A 25,181-nucleotide genomic window follows, 5' to 3' on the forward strand; every position below is an offset into this window, starting at 1 on the left:
TCTGAAAGCGCTTTATGCCTCATATTAAGGCAATTATTAGAGCTGAAGGATCAACTATTGTATAAAAGTTATGTGAAGCATTATTTTTCGATGACTTTTAATAAAAAATCCTCACCAAACTTTTCATTAAGATAGTGTTCTTCAAAAGTTGAATAAAAACGGAGAACGGAGTTTCGCAGGAGCACTTAGTTGTCTGTGAGAGAGCATGTCCATACTATATTCTCCATCCAAGTATTCATCACCTACGGATCATTATGGAAAGAGGAACAGTTACATTTAGCGCTCTTCTTCGAAATTATATCGTGAAGGATAAAGTCCTCAAAACTAAATTCAATGTCGAAAAAACAGAGTATATATTAATGTAAGTACGGACCTTCAAACATTTTGTTGATCATTACATAAATTTGCTATGTTGTTTAAAAGTTGTATATACATATACTTTAAATCAACAATACTTAATTTCGCTAGAATCTAATGTATATAGTTATTATTATTAAAGGTGTAATTAATTAGTTCAAACGATTTAAGAAAAGTTGTAAATAAACCCTTTTTGCCTATCTTTCAATTAATTTAATATAGCCTTTTCACCCATGTAAACAAACTGATCTTATCGACTATCTATGTATTCACATTTGGTACAATCTAATATATAGAAGGAGAGGACTAAAAACTTAGAATAATCTGCGAGGCCGTCTAGCCTCAGTTCTAAAAGTCTGATAAAAAGCTACAATTTGATGTATGTTTTGTTTATGTGCGATCAAAAATGTGCGAGCAATAAACAAAAAGGCAGTGAATTTTCAATCTTCTCCGTGCTCAAGTCGATATCCATCAAGAACATCTTCACAGTGGATACTGTTCTGAACTGGATATCGTTCAATGACTGAATCACGGGCTTAGGTCGATGGATCCTTCGGACCAAACATCCAGCTTAGTTCATTGTTGACTTGGCGTCCAACAGCAGCATGATGCATCCATACTTCTTCAAGGTCAACGAGAAAGTCAACACAGACGTCTACTACAAGGTCCTCGGTACCATGTCTTGCCATTGTTGAAAAGAATTTTCCCCAGGCAAAACAATGTTTTCCCTAGACGGCGCCTTACCACACGCCCAAGGAGGTGTATCATTTGTGCAGGGAGAATATGGCTGCCTTTTGCCGGAAGACTTCTGGCTTTCGTCCTCAACCAACTTGAATCTTCTGGACTTTACGGTTTGTTGTGTCTTGGAGGGAAAGACGAACAAGACTTCTAACCTGAATGTCGATACTCTGAAGGACATGATCACGTTGGAGTGGAACAACTTGTCCTCTGACTATGGCGAGGCCAGCTGCGTTTCTGTTCGTCCCCTTATTGAAGCCATAATTTAGAATGGATTGGACATATTGAATAAAAAGACTAGAAAATTGTTGAATGACTCACTTTTGATACAAAAGTTTCAAATAAAAAGTGTGCAAAATAAAAATATCTAGAAGTGAAAAAACAGCTTTTTAAAATTTTTCTCATTTTTGAGTCCTAACGCTGTATACTTATTAATATTGAAGGAGTAATTAATGATTCCATAACATTAAGAAAAATTAGTAAATTATGGGTCGTAACTTGGTAATGGATGGAAACTTTTTGATTCTTTATAAATTTATGTGTGATGGGCTTTGCATCCTTGAATACAAAATAATGTTATCGTTTATCGGTGTATTCAATAGTATGCTCCCTTTTACTAAAGGCTAGTTTTTTATTAGTCAAATAGTTTTTTAAACATAAGGGGAATTGAGTTTCTATTGAGGATCGGCAGCGGATGATTCATTCTTATATATTTAACAGATACGGAATGAGATTGTTTTTTTCATTCATGCCCTCTTGTTCATCTAAATGACTTCATCTAGTACAAAATTTTGTTGTAGTTTATAATCACAGAAATGTTTTATTTTTTAAAGCTTTTATCTTTAAGAATAACAGAATAATGATAACTGTTTGAAATTTTCTATAAAACAGAACATTCAAGTATAAAGTAATCGAATAACAAAAAGTATAAAATTAAATGAAAGGATTGGGCCTTGGATAAACTAACATTGAACCTTTGTGGAAAGTGCTGAAATTCTATTGGGTTACAAGATTAAGGAAACACTTGTAGGAGTCTATATTTCTGCTATGGTTGCTGCTAGACTTGTTCTCCACAATGTTCTACCAATAAAAGTACTGTGGGATCAGGTTGGCAGATAATGGGGCCAAAGTAACAGGCCCTGAAATTTACAAATTTGAACTTAAGTAAAGACATGTTTCTTCTAAAGTGTACAATTTAAATGGCTTTTTCATTAAGTTCAAAATCTTTTAGCAGCGCTCTCGATTTCGGGCAGCTAGCCTCTCTATGACTGATAGCATTCATGATCTTATATGTAACTTTATCCTAAGCTGTTTTATTGCCTCCTACATAGTAGTTCTGGCCAGAACCATCTTCTTCTAATATATCCTCTAGAAAATAGCTTGGCCATTATTAATCTTATAACCTCTTAATAAAGTCCTCGTTCCTTTTGCACTTTCTGCCATGTCCTGAATCTCTGGAGAAAGACTAGTTATTTTTCATCCTCTTGTTAACGACATAGACAGTGAACAAAGACACCCCAAAAATGGCTAGAATCTCTTTTGAACACTTTTGAGCATGTGGGGAGTGGTAATGATTTTTAAACTTGTGTACTTTTTTAAATGTATTTTTCAAGCTATCTGAACAAAACTTGCCCAAAAGAAAAAAAATGGTAGCCAGATTTCGTAAGCTAGCATCAAAGTCATTTGAGTTCATTTTCCTGTATTAGGAACGAGTTAATGATTTAAATTTGATAAATATTAAGGTACAATTATTCCACTTTTTTTATTTTAGGAAAAAGACATCCTATATAAATTTTGGAATGATTTAAAAAAAAATATTTAGCATTAGAGCAACGGCTGGTAAATATTCAGATCAAAACTTTTTTTTTTTTTTTAAAAGAGTTACGACCTTAACATTATCGTAGAACTTTGTGTTACAAAAATTTTAAAAAACAATAAATTTAGCTGAATAAATTTGCAATTCTATTTAGGTTGGGTTCTAATTGATCAAAAAGAATAAGTGTCCAATGACCTGCATTTTTTGCGAAATCCATCTGTCTTCTCGTAAAAGATATTATATAAATATTTATTATTTATGTTTCTTTAGTCATTATTAGTTGTACTTTTTTGAAATGAAGTAAACAGAAAAGGTTAATTACTGTAAATTTGACCTTTTTTTGAACTTTTATAAACAAAAAAACGCGTTATAGTCTAAATTCATCTTATATATCCCATGTTTTCGTAGTAGTTGTAATTATATATTAGGGGCTAATTTTAGTTGAATAATATTACTTTTAAGTAATTTTATAATTGGGTAAGCATAAATGAATTATCGCAATGTAAAGAAAATATTTTTTCCCCTAATGATAAGACTTTATTGATTTTCCTTATTTATGATAATTAAATTTTTGAATATAAAGGTATAAAATTTTATTAAGTTCTATTACAACTATGTACTTAAATTAAAATTTTGACGGATTATTTTTAATTAATTCAAATACTTATAAGCATATAAGCTTCAATGATGTTCCCTTATAAAGGAAATTTTTCAAAATTTCTGTATTTTAATTCAGTGACAGTAAAGAACGGACTTTATTTAGTTTCATTACTCAAATTTTGAAAGGCATTCACCATACCTCTTTTTGAATCTGAACTCAATGTACTGTCAAATTGAGCTTAGCCAATAAGTTCCTCGGACATGTACTATAATTATTACCATATTTTTTAAATCTTGACTTCGGCATGTCTTAATAAACGGATGAATACTTATGGAGGTATTTTTTTTGAAATTCAAGTCAATATAAGATACACTTAAGGCTGGGCGAGCATACCCCCAGGCTCGAATATACACTGGCATTATAAAAACACAAATATTACTGAATCTTAGCTAAACTATGTTTGTCAATCTGAATTGAAATCGAACCATCCCAATTTTGATAGCAATTCGGCGTCTTTTATAGCAGCAGGTGACATAAATTTTACACCTCGTAGATGTACATCACCTTGGAATATAATTACCAGGTTAATAATTCCTGATAGTCGTGTCGAATATGATTTGTTTATATACATTTCTTAGCATCATCAAAGGACTCTTATCACATATTTTCTACGATTTCACGATGATCTATTTCACGATATTCAATTCCAGTATCATACGTAGCTGTGTTAATAGATGGCTATTTTCTTTTAAATTTTTTGAGCACAAGGAGAAGACATAGGTCAAAAACATGAATGGAATACTGTGCTTATGACTCATTCCATAATATGTTGGCTATCTGTTTTTCTGAAGAAAAAAACAAGCTTTAGCAGTCCTACGTGAATTTGAATATGTTGTGTCAAAGCACATACTTTGAATTTGGTCATGTATTCGAACTTGAAAATGTATTACAAAGAGATCTCTAAAATTAAAATAAGGAATGGGGAGGGAGCGATCTCTTTTTATCATTTATTATTTATTTTTTAAGAAAATGGATTTGCTCGTAAACTAATCATCAGATTTTAATAAAACAAATGCCAAATGAAAGCTAAATACAAAATAATACTAATACTTAATAAAATCATCGTTAGCCTCAAAAAGGGCATGGACTCAACCTTAGAAAAGCTGTGAAGCATAGTGGGACATCATGTTGTCACCTCCAGACCCTTCTAGCTCCTTTTTAACTCTCCTAATAGGGGACTCGTAGAGATTTAAGAAGTTTTTGAATATCAACATTGTCTTTCAATGTGCTGACTAATTAAACATTTCCAAAGTTACATTCCCAATTCCTAGAAGACTCTATATAATATTGGATTTATGTATTCCTTGTATTTTGTTGAGGATCAATTGTAAAATAGATTAAAAAAATGATATATTTTGAAGGAATACATATACAAAATACATGTAGTGGTTATTTATTATACCTTCAAGTATATGAAAGGAAAACATTCAGAGATTACTGTGGAATGGAGATAAAATTGGAAAATGCTCTTCCACAGCTCTTCATCTTTTACAATGAAGATAAAAGCAAACTTATATTTGATGAATTGTTTACATCGCTGTTGTTATGTAACCTATATTTTTCCACTTTCAGTTTAAACAGACATTTTATCGGGTTTATACGATATATATATTATATCATTTCAATTCCCAACAAATGAGTTTTTTGATCTAACAAGTCTAATATTTTAAAATAGATATTTACAAATGTGTATTGGAAACGAAAAATTCCTTATACAAATTTCAATTGATTTTTTAAATATGATAAATTTTAATTTTTAATATAAAAAATCATATAAATTAATAATTATAATTTATATTGTCTCATGAAAAAAGAAATTTTCTAAATACAAACAGTATAAGCTCCAAAATTCGATGTTTTCGAATGTTAGTTTAAGCTGAAGCTGGTAACAGGAGGGTACAGGGTTTTATTCATAATTGAATGTTTATGTCTACGTTCATAGTGGAGTTTTAGGGGACAAAAGTCGTCGGACAGTACTTTAAAGTCATAATAGTAGGATGTATTGAATCTCTTCGTTATTTTTTATGAAAAGGATTCTCATTCATCTTTAAAATAGCTCTATTACTAATGATTATATTACAACATTTGTGTTTATCAATACATTCTTATTATTATGGACTCTAAACTAAATTTGTCTAAGGTTCTGGTATATTTGGATGAACTTGACGAATGTGATCTCGATATCGAACATGGAAGGATGAGTGACCAATAACCAGCTAATAATAGTAAAAGCAATATTGATTCGTTTGATGAAGAAGATCCAAACATAATATGATACTACAAGGGAGCCATTTGTGGTGACGAAAAACAAGATGAGGAGAACTTAAGTAATGATGATTTTCTCATAATACGGAAAAGTCCTTCCTCAAAGCCAATTGTACTCATGAACTGGAGGCCAAAAAGAATAAAGTAGATAAAGGAGTTGATGGAAAGTAGAGGCTGCAACGCGACATACAAAATGAAATAATTTTAAACTCTAGGCCCCATCCTGTTCCTACTCGACATGCTCATGATTCTCCAACTACATTACTTGAATTGTTCATGACAGATAATGTAGTTGAGGATTGATATAATGTTTATAGTTATTAGTTATAAAAATAAATATAATAGAAATAGGAATTTATATTGAGTTTCTAATTTTGTTTTTCATTCGCCTATCAAAATACAAACAATTTTTTTTTGCATTTTTGGACTAATTTTGATTCATTATCTTGCACGAAAAGGAGAAGGAATACACACCCTAAGGCGACCAGTGTCAGTTTACACTGACGTAAAGAAATCATGCCTTAATGCCCCCAAAAAAGTCCAAACTAATTTTACATTTAACAAACCAAAAGGCGTCAAATTTTTTTTTATCTTTTGATACGAAAATCTTAGTTAGGATCAAATTGATTAAAACAACATCCAGGATATGAGGTAACAAGAAACCTTGTATCAACTGAATAACTCAGGGGAATTCTCATTTAGATCTAAATAGTTTAACCCGAAAAAATAATTCATCTTTGATTGTAGAATCCAAAACAGATCTTAACTTTGCTCTCAGTCATCTGAATTATGAAATATTCCTGTTTAGAATAATTCTGGACAATTATCGTTCAGAGTCATTGTTTACTCATAAAACAATTCCCAAGTTAAAATTAGGATTAATACAAACTACGTTAGAGTATTAATATTTTCTATTATTCTTTTTTAGCCTGAAAAATGATGAAAAACGACACTCTTCTTTAGATCCTTATAACTTATTCGTAATAAATTTGGAGTAGGAATATCATTGCTAATATTATGGAAAAATATTCAATGTACAATTTAAAAACGCATATCTCCAAACTTTTTGTTCCGTTTTGTAGTGATCCAATTTTTTTGGGGGGTGTAGTAGCAAATAGTCATAATATTTTCACCAATTTCAATGCCAATTTTATTAGGTCATGCCTCGTAAAAGAAAGATTAAGGTAATGGTAGGAAGATATCTCTTAATTGATCATCTATTTCAAAAGATGTTTGAATATAGATTCGCAATTCCACCAGAGACAACAGAAGTGGAATTCATCCCAGGAAAACTACCAGACCTCACAATCAAGTAGAGTACGATCCTTCCTTTGGAATGACATACCAGGATTGAAACAATAAAGCAATCCAGTCACAATGAGTATAAAATTTTAATTTTTCAAAATGGTATCACTTAAAAAATACAAAATAGAACAAAGAATCTTGGAGGTACATATTTTTTTGAATATTTTCTTTAATATAAGCTCTAATATTCCTCATCACTATGTATTATGAGCAAGTTATAAAGGTCAAAAGAATACTGTCGTTTTCCCTTATTTTTCATGCTAAAAAAACAAATATATCGAGTTTAGAAAAAGATACAGAATCACTTTCTTATCCAGAAGTTTGATGTGAGTATCTGCATTGAGCCACTCCTTCCTCTTTACAAAAATAGAAGAGCAGACTTCCTTTTTTGTTCTGAAGATATGTATCACTGAAGCTGAGAGATTATCCGGATTTTTTCAATAAATTCAAATATAATAAATAATTATTATTTTAGATGCAGGAAAAGTTCAAAAATAAAATATAAATAAGTCGAATAAATGACTAATATCTGTAATAAATACTAATAAAAAGTATCAACTATAAAAAATACTTAAATTAAGGTTAATTTTCCTTCATATAAAATATTAATCGCTTATTACAATAAGTTAAATAATCATTTAATTATATTTAATTTGAAATATTTTTACGCAGCTATTTATTAAATATTTTAAATAGGTAATATTAAAAGTTTTACTAAAAATTCAATTAAAACCGTTGGTTTTTCAGTTCCCAAAGACTTATTAAGTTCTGGTAATAGGTTTAGGCTTTAGTATTAGCTATAATATTAACTTTATTTTTCATGTGAATAGTTTTTTTTTTTTAAACACGTCTCTGAATTATTATGTTACTTTAATAACGATATATATAAAATAGCTTATGAAGGCCAACGTAATGCAACTAAAAATTAAATCGTCACGTTCTGGTTCTATAGATTAAATATCAATAATAAATGTTTGTTTAAGCCGGCGACGAAAATGTTGTAGCGTAGTGTAAATTTATATCATAATGGATTAACTTGTAATTAGTTTTAAAAAAAGTGACTCATTACAAATCTTGGTTTATGAAATATCATTTATGGATCTAAGAAATTCAATACCTTCACTTAATATTTATTCTTTTACAGAAGTCTGAGGGTGAAGAAGGTGAATCCATGTTCGACTCCATCATTGACTTATTTTTTATGCCTGTTACAATAGCAATCGGAGTATTGGGGAATAGTTTGTCGATTGTGGTTCTTCGAAATAAGGAAATTCAACTGAGGGATAGTTTTGCAAGAATTCTTATAGCCTTGGCTGTTTTCGATTTAACGTTGATCCTCTCTTCAGCTTGTATTTTTACGATACCGTAAGTATTAAATTTTTAATTATGAATTGAATAAATCAAGAATACTTAATTCTTTATTTAAAAAAGATTAATTTATCTCTAAGACCTCATCAAATAAATACAGAAATAAAATCTAAAAAAATCTTTATTTATATTTACACACAAACATTTCTTAAAAGTAATAAAAACAATCCTTTGTAAAAATATTAAACACACAGAAACAAAGTTTGAATGGCCACTCGGTAGAGTGCAAACTTCCGTTTATGGTAAATTTTCCTAAATTAAAAAAAAATCTTCTCTATATTTAAGTCAAATATGTGCAATGTTCAATCAAATTAAATTTAATATATTTTACAGCCATAATTTAAAATGAGTTACCCATTGTGTAGCACAAAGTGCAAAGAAATCCATCATTAGTTTTCAACAATATTAATTGTATTCCAAACTTACATATTCGAATGTCGTTTGAAGATTCCGTATAAAGTTCTCAAAATTGTGCTTTTGACGTTGTATCGAGGTTATATTCAGTTAATAGGATCTATTATATATATCAGTGTATAATTTTCAGTTTAAATAATTCTGATTGTCTTATATTGATATGATTCAAACTCACTATGAGCTATCTTTTACTTTTTTTTAAGTAGGCAAAATATTATTTTATTGTACATAGAAATCAATGCTTGGAGTCTAATAATTAATTTTAAGGCCACAATAAAATTTTTGTATGTTCCCTCAAAACCGAACTGAAGTTAGTGTTAAAGGGACTTATTTCAATTCTCTCTCCTAGTGCTATGTTGATCCTTATTAGTTCAGCCTAGTCCATTCTTAGGACTGGTCATTAACGCCGATAGCCCTTGAAATTTTCCATTAAAATATTGATGGTTTATTAACCCAAATAAGATATATATTAAGATTATTTCATATATTTTGAAAACAATATTACATTTTTCATTATAATACGAACATATTTTATTGTTAATAAGTTAAATAATTTATTCTATTATATAATGGAATAATTAAAAAAAGTGAAAAACACTGTCATTGACGTCACGAGGGATTGATTTTACCTTTTTAAGGACCATCAATTAAGACTGGACTGGATGGGACCACAGTTTTAGGCAGACACAATACTACTTTCCCCTGTCTCATTCCTAACGACTCTCATTATTTTATTTGACACCTTGCATTCTTAAAATATGTGCAGGATTGTTTTTCTTTGGTTACATTCTGCACAAATAGAAAATAAGCCTTCCAAGTGTTTACCTGTTAATAAAACCCCAGAATCTATTGTATATTTTAGATTCATCTAGCTAAGACATACAATTACGATCCCAAATGGACTACAGCTAATAAAAAACATTGTCTTTCTTCTTTGCTGTTTCCACAGACTGATCCTTAAAATCTTTAATGGCAAGATAGCTGCTCATTTATCGACATAAGAATGTTTTATTGATATATTTGGTTGACTTTTGGTTCAAATGAGTACTATTGAAGGGAATTTGTGAACATTTTTAATACTAGTAGAGTTTATTCAAGTTTCAAGGACGTCACTCACCGTATTTAAAACATGTTTCCCTTGTATTTTTCATTGACCAACTTAAAACTATTTTCTCTGCCTTTTTATTAGTGGAATAGTTATAAAACTAACAATATATATTTTGTACACGACTCAGATGGAGTTTTTTCCAGTGGTGAGATAGTGTCACCAATAAGATTATTTTACCTTTGCCTCTGCATTCGCAGATTCCCCAACACATATAACGTGAAAAAAAGTCCACATGTACACAAAAGTGCAGTCTCGTATTCATTGAAGATAGTGAAAGGTTGAATTCAGGCACCTACATTAGTATTTGAGAAAGACAGTCTTCCCCTGGGCCAGGAGGACCTACAGAGAGGACTGATTGCTACGACAGGAAGGTGCCAGCTATCACACTTCCAAACTCACACTAGAAATGTAGGTACATGCATCTTTCCAAAGTATTCCCGGCCTCCCGACTTACCTAATGCTGCCCCGGTGGACTACACTTTTATTGGACATTGAAGAGTAGTCCCAGTATTTATTGATTTTTATATCCAAATATGTTTTTTTAGTATATGACTGGTCAGTTCTCGTATTATGAATATGTTTATATAGAGTTTATGTAAAACCATACACCAGAAAGTTTTTTTTAATACACAACAGATTGGGAAGATTAAAAAATCTTCTTGTAGCTTACAAAAACAAATCTCACAAATCTAAAAATGCTTCAAATTTACATACTTAGTTAGGAGTTGTTACTTAACACAAAAAATAATAATTATATATTTTGTAGAAAATGTTATATTATATAATATTAACAAATTAATTTTGAAAAAATTCTATTTTTACATTCCCAAAATAATTATATGTGATTCAATTTAAAAAAAATAAATGAAATCTTGAAATTAATTAGTTTTCCTAAAAAATATTAAAATTTCTGAATAATATTAAATGGGTTCATTTTAATATTTGGTTTATTATTTTTTTTTAATTAAAGGAAGATAACACGTTCATGTTTGATAATATAGTTTACTAGCAGGGCACTGAGTAAATGGGAATAAAAATAAAGAATTTTGGTAGAAGTAAAGAAACAGTGTTACCTGGCTAAAAAAAATACCCTTTGTTCTTTGTTTTCAGCTGTCAATTCCTTCCTCTTACTTAATACGTTATGGTTCTTTCATAATCTATTATTTTTGATAAATAAACAAATAAATATACTACATAGGATAATGTTCCATTATATTGACCATTTTATTATTTAAAGGAAGAAATATTGGCTATCAAAAAGAATACAAATTTATAGCTACACTTATATTATAACATTTTTTTCTGTTTCTTTCTGAGGAAAGGTTGTGTGATACTATAAAGTAACGAATTGGGAGAGAAGGATGTAAATTGAACAATCATAGTAACATGTAGAGGGGTTAATAGCTGACATCATTTAGGGGGGAGGGGACTTAGCCCCAAAAGTTATCAAAATTGCTATACAATTACTTATATAAATATGTTTAATTTTTATTTAGATACTAGCAGAAGCTGCCCGCGTTGCTGGGCTGAATAGAGGGGAATAGAAACAAAAAATGAAGGTAGAAGGAACGAGACAGAGAGAGGGATGTAAAATGAAAAAAAAGTGAAGAACAGAGTGAAGGAGAGAGATATAAAAAGAGAAGCGGAAAAATAGGTTTTAATTCGGTCAAAAATAGCCTCGTAATGGTCTTGGAGGATCAAAAAAATATCCTAGTATCAATGTTTGATTATACTTTTACTTGTTTCAGACTCATCTGTTCGACTATACTTAATTCTATGAATGCTAACACCTCAAACTGACCGACTCATATATATAAGATAACTTGATACTAAATTAAAAACAAGTGATATTTGAATTAAATTAAAGTGTTTTTTTTTTACTGCTAAAAGGAATATATTTATTGTGGATCATTAATGTGCTTATTCAGCAGAAAAATTTGAAATAACAAAATACAAAGAATAATAAGTTTTTGGGTAAAGAAAGAAACAAAACTTGCATACCAAATTTGATTAAAATAAGGGTATCAAAAAGAAAAAAAGAAAAGCTGGTAGATCCAACGATCTGAGAAGTAAATTAGATCAAGAAGAGATGATCTCGAGAAAGTTCTGACAAATAATAGTTAGTAAATTTTATATTAATATTTGTATTTCCTATCGATGAAGAGGTAGTACATGAAGATTGAAATTGCTTGAGAGATCTAATAATGTGAGTTCTTGGATGTTAAAGTTATGGAAACATTAATTTATGACCATGATCTTGACTAAGAAAATTAATGGTAATAATCTTTAAGTTCCTTCAAACAAAAAATCCCATGACGATGGTATACAAAAAAAAAAAAAATCACCCAGAAAATTTAACGTGGTCATCATAACCAGCTTATCTGTAATGACGTTTTAATAGAGCATCTACAAGCAGCCGTTAAAAGGAGGAAATAAACCCAAATCGCGAGGAAAATTGCTTCCAAGCTCCTGGGATTTTAAATCTTATGGACTACTCTTCGTGGTCCGTTCTTGTGGCAAAGGCGAATGTAAAGCCTCACAATTTTTTGCGTATAAATTATTCTTAAGTTAAGGCATGGGACCAAATCGGTCCTGCAATTGTTTGTAGTGCTGTCAAGGACTTTTGTCACTTCTGATGGCAACTGTGAAGACTGAGGATGTCCCATTTGAATTAAATTTTAAATTTTACGGAAAAGTTAATTATAATTGTATTAACAAAGTTTAAATATCGTAAATTAAAAAATATAATCCCATTTTTCTGGTTCGCTCTAATTTCTGTAAACCATGCATAATAGACTACCACATCTATATCCTTCCCTTCAGAAATGTTGAGCTATCATAATTTTAAACTAAGGATTAAGGTAAAAAGTATGGATTGACAAATTTTAAAAAAGTTTAAGAAGTCCTTCAACGCCCGTATAGTTTAAAATTATCCCAGGTTTTTTTTGTAAGGCTTTGTCTTTTTCTTTTATTACTTACGAACCATATGCAGATATCATTAAAAGTATTTCACAACTTTTTTTACATAGGTAAAATATTTTTACAAAATATTTACATTATTTTCTTTTAAAATAACTTCGTTTGATTTTTAACAAAATAGGTAACTATATCTTTTTTTTTAGTTATAAATGAAATATTGACAAATCTTTTCAATAAAAAAAATTCTTAGATAACATATAAGTTGATATTATCTAGAGGTACACACTTTAATATTTTACGTGAGGTTTTGTGAGGACATTTATTTAACAAATCATCTGAAAATAAGGCACACCAAAACTTTTTTAGATTGAATGATTGTTTGAATACGATGCCTAAATCCTGTGCGAACATTCACGATATAGTAAGGTTCGATCATGGTTCACTCCTTCTTTTTTATAGCCTCGAGAGGCTGGAAGCTCCTGTGAGGAGTATCACAGCCCCTTTCCTCCATACACGCCTAGATAGAGTAGTCCAAGATTTTTGTGTCTAGAGGAGACAAATGTCATATTTTGAGGTAACCAAAAGCTCAAAAGTTGTCTCTATCAAAGGTAATGATCTAGCTCTGTCTTGAGTGAAAACAAAATGGTCTCCCAACTTTTTTTTTTAGCCGGAAATAGCACCTTCTTATCCAGAAGTTCGATGTAACCATATGCATTCAGCCGCTCCTTCCTCTCTACAAAATGGGATATGTATTTCTAATAATGTAAAAAATAATTAAAAACATATAATTAATTACATATACTTAAGGTTGGAAGATAGGAAAAGAAGGCATAATTTTCGAAAAATAACTATTTTTACTTAGTTATTAGTGATTTACTGCTAAGATACATATTTTAAGCTAAACATTACACAAAAAAGTTGGCAATGCAGCAGTTTAAGGAATAATTATGGCATATTTTTAATACATAATATTAGAGTCTCATTAATATTAAAATTTGACTTACAAAATACATAAACTTTGATATAAAATACAGTTAATTTAGATAAAGTAGTTGATCTTTCCCTTATTGAAATCCAAAAACAAAAATTAATTAGTCTATCACTTTCTTTAACCTTACAATTTTTTTTATTCATATACTACCGGTAATACCTACCATTTATTAGGCATCGATACACAGACAAACTATACAATACCTTTCATAGGTTAGAATACAACCCACACGAAAACCTTAGGGTTACTTTTAGTTTGTTATTAGAACACTCCCAAGTAGTTCTATAATAATTACATGTTTTCTCCTAACAGATTAAAATTGTACCCTGCTATACACCCCAAGATATATAAAAATCCTTCTTATTCCTTTCAATCTACATTTTATCACACCAATACTTTTTAGCATGCTCCTGAATAATAAAGTTAGATTATTTGCAATTTTCTATTTACCTTAATGGTGCCTTGTTTAGTATTTATTAGTATATTTAGATATTTTTAATCAAGGTTTTACGAACTTTATTGACGGTATTGCTTCAAAGTCGTTCATGTGTTTTCTTCACTACTTTTTTTAATTGTGAGGATTTAATGAAAACAGATGAGGAACTAGTTTGATTCACAAAATCTGCATCAAGTAATGAATATTTCTTCGAAATATTTATCAAAAATATAAATATAATGTCTTTATTATAAGAATTCAATTTATATTTTATTAAAACGCAACTCTTCTGTAGTTAAAAGTATTTTGAAAAAAAGGTGTTTTTTTTTAAATGAAAAATATTAATACAAGTTTTGTTAGAAATATAATTGATATTTACGAGTGTAAAATTACTGGAATGGTTATAATTAATGCAGAATTTAAATGACGTTATTATTTTCATATATCAAGTATTTGTTATACAATGAAATACGTTTTGGGTTGTGGTTTCCATCAAAAGAAAAAAAATCGGGACGAATAGATTTAGTATAGAACCGTTACACAGAGGTGCATGAATTGATGTTACCCCTTCCCCCGACTAAAACCTTATTCAACTTTTTCGAACAACAACGCTTTTATATGTAATTTGTCATAAGTTCGAGAAATATCTTGTCAAATACTGTCAAAGTTCCAACTAGTAAAAATATTGCACTTGTCCAAGATATTATTTAAAAAAAATTATAAATATTGTCCAATTTGTTGCAATTAGTCCGCAGAACGTCTTTAGGTACTTTTTCCAACTTGGCCTCTGCAGGTGCTCAGAGGGAGTCCTTCCTCAGGACAGAAACTACATATCCCTCCTCCTGGCAATACTCTACGTTATAAATAGAAGTGTGATAAGATAAGGTGAAGAGGTAGGCAAAAATATCATCCCAAAGTTGTTTAAAGTGATCTTTGAGCTATTTTTATACTTGATTTGCAATGTGAAATGGGGCTCATCCTACCAAATCTCTGCACACAATATTATTTTTTTTTTTTGTTTTAAGGATAAGGGAATACATAGATAGAGTAACACAAAAGCCACATCAGGTAGAGCTTTGATAAATATAATATTCAGAATAACTTAAATTATAGGTTCACTATGATTTAACAAACAAGTAAAATTAAATATTAACATAGATGTAAAAGTTATTGAGGTATTTTATCCCATGCGAGTATTTTAATTATTTAGATTTAGTTATATCAATTTTCAGTTTAAAAAAATTAATTGGATTGTATTCAATCCAAAATACGATTTAGTATTAATTACTTCAATACTCACAGATCCAAAAGGTAATTAGTTTCAAAAGTAATCAACATTGCATTTAAAGAAAGGATGATCAAAATACGAAATCGTGCATTGCAAATAGAAGAAACTTTGACCACTTCCAGATCCTAAACAAACGCATTGAGAATTTTGTTTTTTGTTTTTTTTATTAGCATGGATGGTAATTACATTTTAATTATTAATAAATCTCCATGCAACTCAATCACTCCCTCAATTATCTCAAAGAGTAACCATTCCAATTCATTAAAAAATATTACTCTTACACAGTTGGAAAAAAATTGGTTTGAAAGTCTCCTTATTGTTTTAAAAATCAGTAAATATTTTGAATATACACAGACAAAAAGATTTTTGATTAACGGACTAAAATTTCCATTTATTCTATGATTCACTGTTTCAAGGAATAGACGCTTAATGAAAAAAATCAGAATATCAAAACTGTATTATGTAAAAGTAAATTTTTGTAACTCATAGCAAAAATTAGTTTAGACTTTAATATCTTGACAACACTGAGATGTTTTTTTATAAAAGTGTGCTTATCAGATTATGCTGACAAAACTTTAACAGAATAAAAACAAAATTCTTGATGTCCTCCAGTAAGGAACTCTATGCAGTTATTATATGTACTTCCGTGCCAGTACGTGTCCAATGGGGTAAATGAGTTTACAAAGCTCCCCAAATAAACTATTTTAGATGTTCCATAGGATATGCCTCCAAGGAAGACTCATGATCGTGTTGGGCTAATAACTGACAATCAATTAATGGAAGACACGATTAAAATGAATTGATTTTTCTTGTCTTATCTTGCCTGATTTGAGTTCCTTGGATAGCTATTTGTGAGGTGTCTGGTAGAGAGAGTCAGAAAAACGTGTACATAACATTGTTGAACTCTTTGTGAGCTTTTATTCGTAGTAGCCGACTTGGATAAGAATATCCTCATCAAGGGGTTAAAGTCCAGGTTGAAGGTTTTGCTTGTAACTGAATGTGGTTGTTTTGAGTAATTGACTTCAATATGGACCCTGTCATGTATGGGCAAAATATTTGTGAATTGTGAAATTAATTTTATTAAATTTATTTTAATTCTATTAATTTATGGATTTAAAATCCCTGTACTATAAAATGATAAAATGTTTTTATATTTGCGTAGCAAAATGAAAATTAAGGAAAAGTATAAATTTGTAATACTTTTAGTGAATCAATCAATCAATCAAGGAGTTAAATGTGGATTTTTTGATAAAACAAACAAACAAAAGAAACATGTAAAATGTATATCTTAGAAAAAATGTTCAAATTCAAAAGCAGTTCTACCAAAGGCAGTTTTTTTTTTTCAATTTTATTCAATATATTGCGAAAAATATATAATAAAATATATTGTTTAATATATTGGATGTTCAATTCAAGTAGTGGATGTTTTTATCTGTCTATATGCTCATATAATACAGTTTATTTATGTGAGTTCTGTATAGGCCCCAACGATGAATATAGGAGTTGTCAAAAAAAGTTAAGTTTGCAGATATGTGTTTTCGAAATTTGTTTGCCAATAAATTAGATACATAAAGTTGATGTTTACTTTAAATATCTGTAATTTCTTTAATATTTTCCAATACTTTCTAATCCAAACCAAATTTCCATTTATTAAATTTATTTCTTGTGTTACAATACTTATAAGACTCAAAGAAACTGAGACTTTCTACACTACCAATGAGCTAATACAATTTTGTAGTGTTCTACGAACACCACCAATAGACGGAAGTAACGGACCGGAGTAAAGCCAATAAGAAGACCTTTTTATCGGGGGGTACAATCATACACTAAATATATATTCTATAAGGGATTACACTTTAAAAGGATGTACATAGACATAACTATTAAAATATATCAACTCGTAAAACAAAAGGTACATTACTATCTATTTAAAACAAATCCCTACGTCATGAGCTAAAAGTATATAAAAGGCAATACATAACATATTTTAAGATAGAAAAACATTAATAGTAATATTAGATATTATACACATTTGAAGGCTGTTTTTCTCGAAATCCACTTGAAAGTTCGTCTTAAAACTTTTATAGGAGAGTACTAGAAATGGGCTGATGTGAAAATATATTTTAATCCGATTTTTTTGAAAATATTAGACATACCTCTGTCCCAGAAAACATTGGCTTTGCTTTGTATCAATTGATTTATTTCGTATGTTTTAACAAATTTATATCCTGAGGATACAATATCTAAAAAAAAACGTGCGCGGAAAACTGCCCTGGAAAAAATTGCCAGAGGAAGATGACCCATGAGGAAATTGCCAAGAGAGTAACTTCAAGTGTGAGTAATATTATTGTAATTTAGAAGGAAGGGGGAACAAAATATTTTAGGGCCTCTTAAAATATGGCTGAATAATCTCTGCCCTTTAGTATTAGGGGATCTTTGGATGTATGTGATGCTTTGGCGGTGGTTTTCAAGGATCCAGGGCTCCTCAAAGTACCCGTGCAATCTGATATGCAACTATTTTTTGGTAATAGAGGTATTCCTTGGATGTATTGGTTGAATTGGCATTGGTTTTTAGCAAGCCCACTATACCCCCGGACCAATCCAAGGGTGAAAGTATTCAATCATATTTTAAAAGGCTCTAAGAAATTTATTCCTCCCTCCCTTATTCCAATCCTCTCAATCTATTTCTTAGAAGGTTGTATGTAATCTTGAAAAAATGCGAGTGTTATTATGATGTTGAAACAAGATCAGGGCAATTTTCCAAACTGGCAATTTTCCACTGGCAATTCTCCCCAAGGCTGTTTTCTTAGTATCTTAAAAAGAAACAAAACCAAAAATCATTTATTTTGCAGCTTTTCTGCGACAAGTTACCCCCGGTTGAGCCAATTTAAATATTTAGCTATTATGCAATATATTAATGAATTAATCCATCTTGAAGCATCTGAAAGTATTTTTTATTATTGGGAAATTTTTGTAGATAGAAAACTGAAAAATAGTTTTGAGCTATTTGATACAGAGTCTAAAGTAAAAGTTTTAAAATTTAACTAGACAGTTGTCTGTATTATTTTATCAATAAAATGTGTTTAAAAATTAAAAATCATGACCAACAAAAGACACATCAAAAATTTTAATACATGCATCTTTTAAAATATATAATTAAAGAAAATATCCTCATCAAAATGTATAATTTCCGTTCTGTATGCTCAAGGTTTCCGTTCTTCATTATGTAGATTACATTATAGTTACAACCAAATAAAATAAAATATATTTTCCAAACCAATTCGGATTATAAAAAATAATTGTAACAGTATCAAATAATCTTTTTGTTGACTTGTTATTTCAGATTTATTTACTTTCATAATTCCACCATTGTAGTGATTTATTTTAAAACAAATTATACAAAGTATTTTTTTATTTAAAAGAAAAAAAAGAAAATAGAGTTTATAGTGAATTGTTTTGACATATCCTTAGACAATACTAAGGAGATGGAGAAATAATATATTTTCTGAGCATTGAATTGTGTTCAGTGTGCGAGTAAAATAATTAACTACCTGACAGCAAACAAATAGGGTAAACTCTTGTTAGAAGGAAAAAGAGTCTTTATTGATATTCCTTTCTATTTTACAAAATTATTTATTTTGCCTAGTACCATGGTCTCCAGCCTAGGTCTAAGGCAATACAGCAATTTTTAATGAAGGTCTTGGACATGACTACCCACTGCTGCGCGATGGAAGTCTTGAGGTCATCCAAATTGGCATAGTCGAGAGGTAAACAGTCTGGGGAGAAGGATTGCAAAGTCGACGAAGATCCTTCAACCAAATCAACAATTTATGGTCTCTCTTGACCCAGTTGTCTTTGGCTGCAGTTGAAAGCATTTACCAATGTCATCGTACATAAAAAGACCGTCCCAACTCCTTCATATACCTCCTCACAGTCCAATCACTGTGGTTGAGAGCTTTGGTCTTCTGCCTCAACGACTTGACAGAACTTGTAGTGATTGCAGTGTCCATATCCACCATGATCTCGATTTTCTGGCATCGACTACTGCCAAATGACCTCTCAAGACTCTGATTTGAATCTACCATGCTTTCAATGTCGTAAAAAAGGCTCCCGGACCACCGTACAACTTTCATGATCTCATTGAAACTCACAGCAAATCAGACACCAATTTCCACTTCAAATCGATGTTTACAATTGTTGATTTAAAAAAATAACTTTTATTGTTTATTAACCAAAATATAATTTACTTTGTAAAAAGCAATTTAGTAATTTAGGATATTGACGGTAAAGTAATCTAGATTAATGTAAAGTCAAGTACAGGATTTTACCGCACACTCAGTAAATGTAATTTTTGGGATGATGCAAATTTACTTGAGTTACTTTTTTGGGATATAATGAAATGTCTTGGAGTTTTACGCCAAGAAGAAATTACCAGGAATCCTTCATTTGAACTTTGTATAAGAAAGGAGAGACGAAAAATGTTCTTTCTTATCATAAATAGCAATAAGACTGTAGAAATTGTGGAATAGGCCTGGTTTCCTCTTAGAGGCAAAATTCTTTTTTTTTCTTTAAAGTATAGTTAGTCACTATCATGCGTAGCTGTACTGAAAAACGTGCATTTGCCGACAAAAATAAAAATTGTCAAAAAAAAATTAACAGAATATTTGATTAAATTAAACAAATAGAATAAGGCCATCAGCAATACAGCTTTTAAGTTTTAATTTGTGCAATTTATGTGAATCAGTGCTTTGATTAAGGTTCTAAAAAACAAAAACTGTTTTTCAATTCATTTTTATCGTTTGAAGATTCCTAAATTATTTGAACTCAAATAGCTCTATCATGGAGTTGTTCTAACTTGATCATCAATCTCAAAAGATAATCTCCTTTTAAAAATTTGTAAAGTTGGAAGATTCATATTTCATTTGGTTGGAGATATTAATAAACATGGCAGTCAAGAGCTTAGACTTGGTGGCTCACCCCGCTAAAGTTTATCATGTTTAATGAATACATAACGCTTAGCTCTTCATGAATTTAGGATCCAACAATTTACTACTCAATTATTGCTAAATTCAATTTCTCATTGATTTGATAAATCTAAGATTTAATTTATAGTTTTACAAATTAATTAATTCAATAATGTAATATACAATTCATATATAAATTACTTTCATTCCTTAATTGCTTAATTATTTTGAATATATTTCCTTGGTAGGGTAATACACCATTGGAAGAGGCAGAGCATGATGTTATTGGCTAAATAATCTTCTGCTGCCTTTTTATATCTTTCCCTCACAACAAAAGTATTCATCCAAGTGACTTCAAGGTTCAACTCCACACCTTGAGAATGATTCAAGTGGAATTGACGTGTAATCTAGTTAGACTTAATGATATTCATTTGTTCTAAAACAATGATTTATGCTTGAACAATAAATGTTGATAACTTCACAAGTAGTGAAGCGACATAGACTCTGAGAGACTCCATACGATATTTCACTAGGTTAGAATCTGGAGATAGATTTAACCATCCATCATATAATGGAGGTATCCATGGTTTCAATGACATTATTTTGGCAAACTAGCTCCGTTATATTCCTTTGCAAAACTAAGGGAGATTTATCTTTTTATTTAATGTACCGTGCGCTTGTTCCTACCTCCTTCTTGCTCATTTACAGTTATTTGAATGGTTTACTTTTTGGTATGTAGCTATATATTGAATTATTTTTCATTTGTTTCTACGGTCCGAAAATATGAACCATTATTTTGTCTAATTTCGAAAATTCAGTGACTGTCCGAAATAAATAAATTTATCCATAATTGGTTCATGCTGTCAGACAGCGATTATTTTGTGAAAAAATATGACAAAAATGTAGTAAATAAATTAAATATTAAATCCTTCAACTTTTATTGAACGAAAACATGGCAAGGTCATTCTAATATAACGAAACATTTTCATGTTATCAAACTGAACTTTAACTAGATATTGATGGAACCTCTCAGCTTTCAAATTATATTACTCAAAAACTACATCATTAAACGATGATATGCTAAAAAGTTTAACTGTTGTGATGTAACATTACATCTCGGATTATAAATTTTAATTTTTGTATTGAAAGTAATTTTAATTGTTTTGTATTAAATTTATTAAACTATTTCATTTTGGTAGAATAATTTCGTGTGTATCTTCGTTCCGTATTTTATCTTTATTTAAATAATACATGCAAATATATATATATATAAAGAGGGAGAGAGAGAAATGTATACAAAACTAAAATTATTTGAATATTTATTTCCAGGAGGAATTGCGTTATACAAACACAAACAAAATATTTCAGCTTAAGTTGAGCTCAAAAAAAGCGTGTTTTGCCTAAATTAAATTCAGATTTAGTGTGTTTATGGTTTATTTTGGCATTTTTATATATGTAAAAAGTATTTGAAGTGCTAGAAGTCTCTTTTGTCGCTGTTATTTTTAGACTACAGTGTAATTCAAGTCAGTTTTTTTAGAATCGAAAGCTGTCTCCTGAGATCTGAAGGATAAAGCCAGTTATTTTTATATATCGTTCTGCTTTTTATATTTTATTTCAAATACCAAACTGTCCTTATGTAAAAGAAATGAATAGTGGAATTTTTTTTTATGTATACTAAACCATTAAAAATCTCCTGATGATAACATCAGGAAATCATCGAGGATTGACGTAAGAGACTACTCAAATATCCTAAAGGAAAATAACAGCATTCAGAGAGAGACAGCTGTTAGTGGCATCCTAGATATAACTTTAAATGGGTGACTTTAGAGCTAACAATTAAAAATCCAGAAATATTTTGCTTTAGAGGAGAAAATGTTAAACATATTGATATTTACCAAATACCAATGTAAAATGGTTTAATTTTCTGGTTGTTTTATTAGCCAGAAAATTTGGTCAAAAAATTTTCCGGATCTTTCAAGAAATCCAGCCGAAGAACGGAGAAGTAGTATAACGAACTAAGAACTGTAAATTAAGCTTATGATGGGGACCAATCTGACCAGTAAAATTAATTTTTAATTTCTCCAGTTTGAAGATCAGCTCAGAGAAAAATTTGGATCCTCACCTCTTCTTTTAGAAATGACAAAACCATTGATATAATTCGACAAAATATAATTTAAAAAAATATTTTTTAGAAATCTCTCAATTAGAGAAAAACACATGTAGCTCAACAGTTCATATTTAAATTGTGAAAAATTGCACAACGATGGTAGAATAAGATTTCCACTTGTTAATTCTTCAAAATATTATTCTATGCCATGCCCATGGTACATTTAGATGGTCCCCCTAAACTTTGATGACGCTGTGAATGGATTCAGGGAGCTGCATAGTAAGCGTTTGGGGCTCCCTCTGGGTTGGGAAAGAAAAATAGTGTCTTATCTGAGAGGAATAAATGATGATAAAAAGTTTACTGTGCAGTTACAAATCTCCACAGATAGTATTAAATATACTAGGCCCTGCAAGGACTGTGGAAACCTATATAATTACTTAATATACTTCATATGTTTGTGGACTGCCCTGCCATCTATATCCTTAAATATTTTGTATCTATAAATCTAAAAGGGCTGACGAATAGGGAAGAAAAATATGTTAAAGGTCTTGTTCTTTCTGGAATTTCAAAGAGGAAGGTTGGAACTTCTGAGGTAACAAGGGCTCTGGACTTTGCAATTCTTAATTGTAAGGCCCTTATTGCCAACCGACTACATAACTATCATCCTATTCGTAAAGATGAGTTGAAATCTATCATCTTGGCAGCTTGAGCACGCTATGTCTCATTCATAAGTAAAATTCCAAAATCAGAATGTGAGTCATGGAATTTAGCAGGAGAAATTTTTTGGTGAATTTGCATGTTTACTGTTGTTTTCTCAAAGATCAATTTTGTGAATATTTGTTGAAATTTTACATTGGAGTATTTAGTATCAACTATAATGATTATTTAAGTACTTTTTACCCAATTACTCCGGTTTATTTATATATATATATGTTCAATGTAATAAATAAACCATATAAAAAATGTTAAAAAAAAAGTAGATATACTAACAAATACCCGCAACTAAAATTAAGATAAATCTTACCATTATTTCATAAAATTAATCCTTAAAAAAAAAGTTTTATCCTCTCAAAAACGGCACTAAGACAAATCTTCTATAGAGAAAACGTAGAACGAAAAACTTTGAACGGACAAAACGTCAAACGTACACAATGTAGAACCGAGATAATGTAGAACCGAACAATTTTTATAAAGAAATTTAAAAAAAAAATGGATTTAAAAAAATTGAAAATAAAAGAGATTTGATAGATTGAATTTTGAAATGCTGATTTATTTATTGTTTCTAATAACTATCCCCTGTATTTTCCTCTTATATCACATTTCTAATAGATGGTATTGCAACTTTTTTTACCAAGTAGATATTTAAACGCATCATACAAAAATATTTTTTCGCTTTTTGATTTTTGATTCCTATGATAGTTTTAATTCACAATATAATAAACATAAAAACTCAGTTTATAATTACAACTGATTCTATAAACGAAGTAAAAAAGTTTATACAAGTTACTACAAATATAAAGTTAAAGGAACATGGCATGTTTTTTAATTTTATTTTTATCATACATGTAGACAGTTGTTTTTTTTTAAAGAAAACATTTAGGGTTTAAGTACGATTCAATATTATATTTTGACAAGAAACAAAATTATAGTTGAAAATCAAAGCAAATAACAAATCAATAAAAACTTTTCAGCATTTGAAAAATGACTTATTTATAACTTAATCATGATCCATAGAAGATAACTTCAAAAGAAATACTGAGTTCTACTCATATAAAACTACTCAATACGTTAATTAAATATATATTAGTGCTTGCCATATATACATACAATAAAATTGTACAAATATAAGGCAACGAACACGATCACACAACGGGGTATTGATGGGTTAAAGGTAGGACCGTTTTCTTTTCCCCATTATATAACAGTAAAATTTCTTGATTGCTCCGAGATTGGCATGTATTTGCCTAATCCAATAACTATATATCTATGGTCAGACATTGATGGTCTAAGATCTACATGCCGCCCTGTTATCTGGAATTGTTGAACGCATGTTGATTCACAATTGTGATGTCGATGGTTCAACTGGCTCGTTGGGTGATAACAGTAGGCTCATTCCATTCGTTTATAACAGTCAGATTGTTTTCATCACTAATATTTTCGAGAGACTCTCCTCTTCTGTCAATTTTTCTACTACCCCATAGTTGATTTTGAGCATTTGAGTCCATAACTAAGAGAAGTGGATTTTGTTCTTGTTCACAATACTTAATGAGATGTAACAATGATTCCTTTCCAATAGGTAATAATCGGTCAAGGTAGCAATATAGATATAAGTTACTATCCCATCTGTTTTGATACATATGGTGCTGAGGTCTCTATTTGAAAATTCTGGTGCTGACCATGCTTGCAAATTGTTAGCAGATCGTATACAAACCCTTGGATTTGAC

General features: G+C 29.9%; 1 protein-coding gene across 2 annotated transcripts in view; it reads left to right on the top strand.

Annotated features, from left to right (window-relative positions):
• The window catches only part of LOC121125700 (FMRFamide receptor), a 109,026-nt gene that overhangs the window by 76,805 nt on the left and 7,040 nt on the right, over positions 1 to 25,181 (top strand). Inside the window, exons 2-3 of one of the 2 annotated variants that reach the window (XM_071891526.1) lie at positions 5,713 to 5,899; positions 8,287 to 8,507. In XM_071891526.1, the coding sequence (XP_071747627.1) occupies positions 8,314 to 8,507 (194 nt within the window). In that variant the 5' untranslated portion in view covers positions 5,713 to 5,899; positions 8,287 to 8,313. The remainder of the gene's footprint in view (positions 1 to 5,712; positions 5,900 to 8,286; positions 8,508 to 25,181) is intronic. The other variant, XM_040720903.2, reaches the window with a different exon arrangement.

This window comes from Lepeophtheirus salmonis, chromosome 10, assembly GCF_016086655.4.
Source record: "Lepeophtheirus salmonis chromosome 10, UVic_Lsal_1.4, whole genome shotgun sequence".
In the NCBI taxonomy this organism is placed as follows: domain Eukaryota; kingdom Metazoa; phylum Arthropoda; class Copepoda; order Siphonostomatoida; family Caligidae; genus Lepeophtheirus; species Lepeophtheirus salmonis.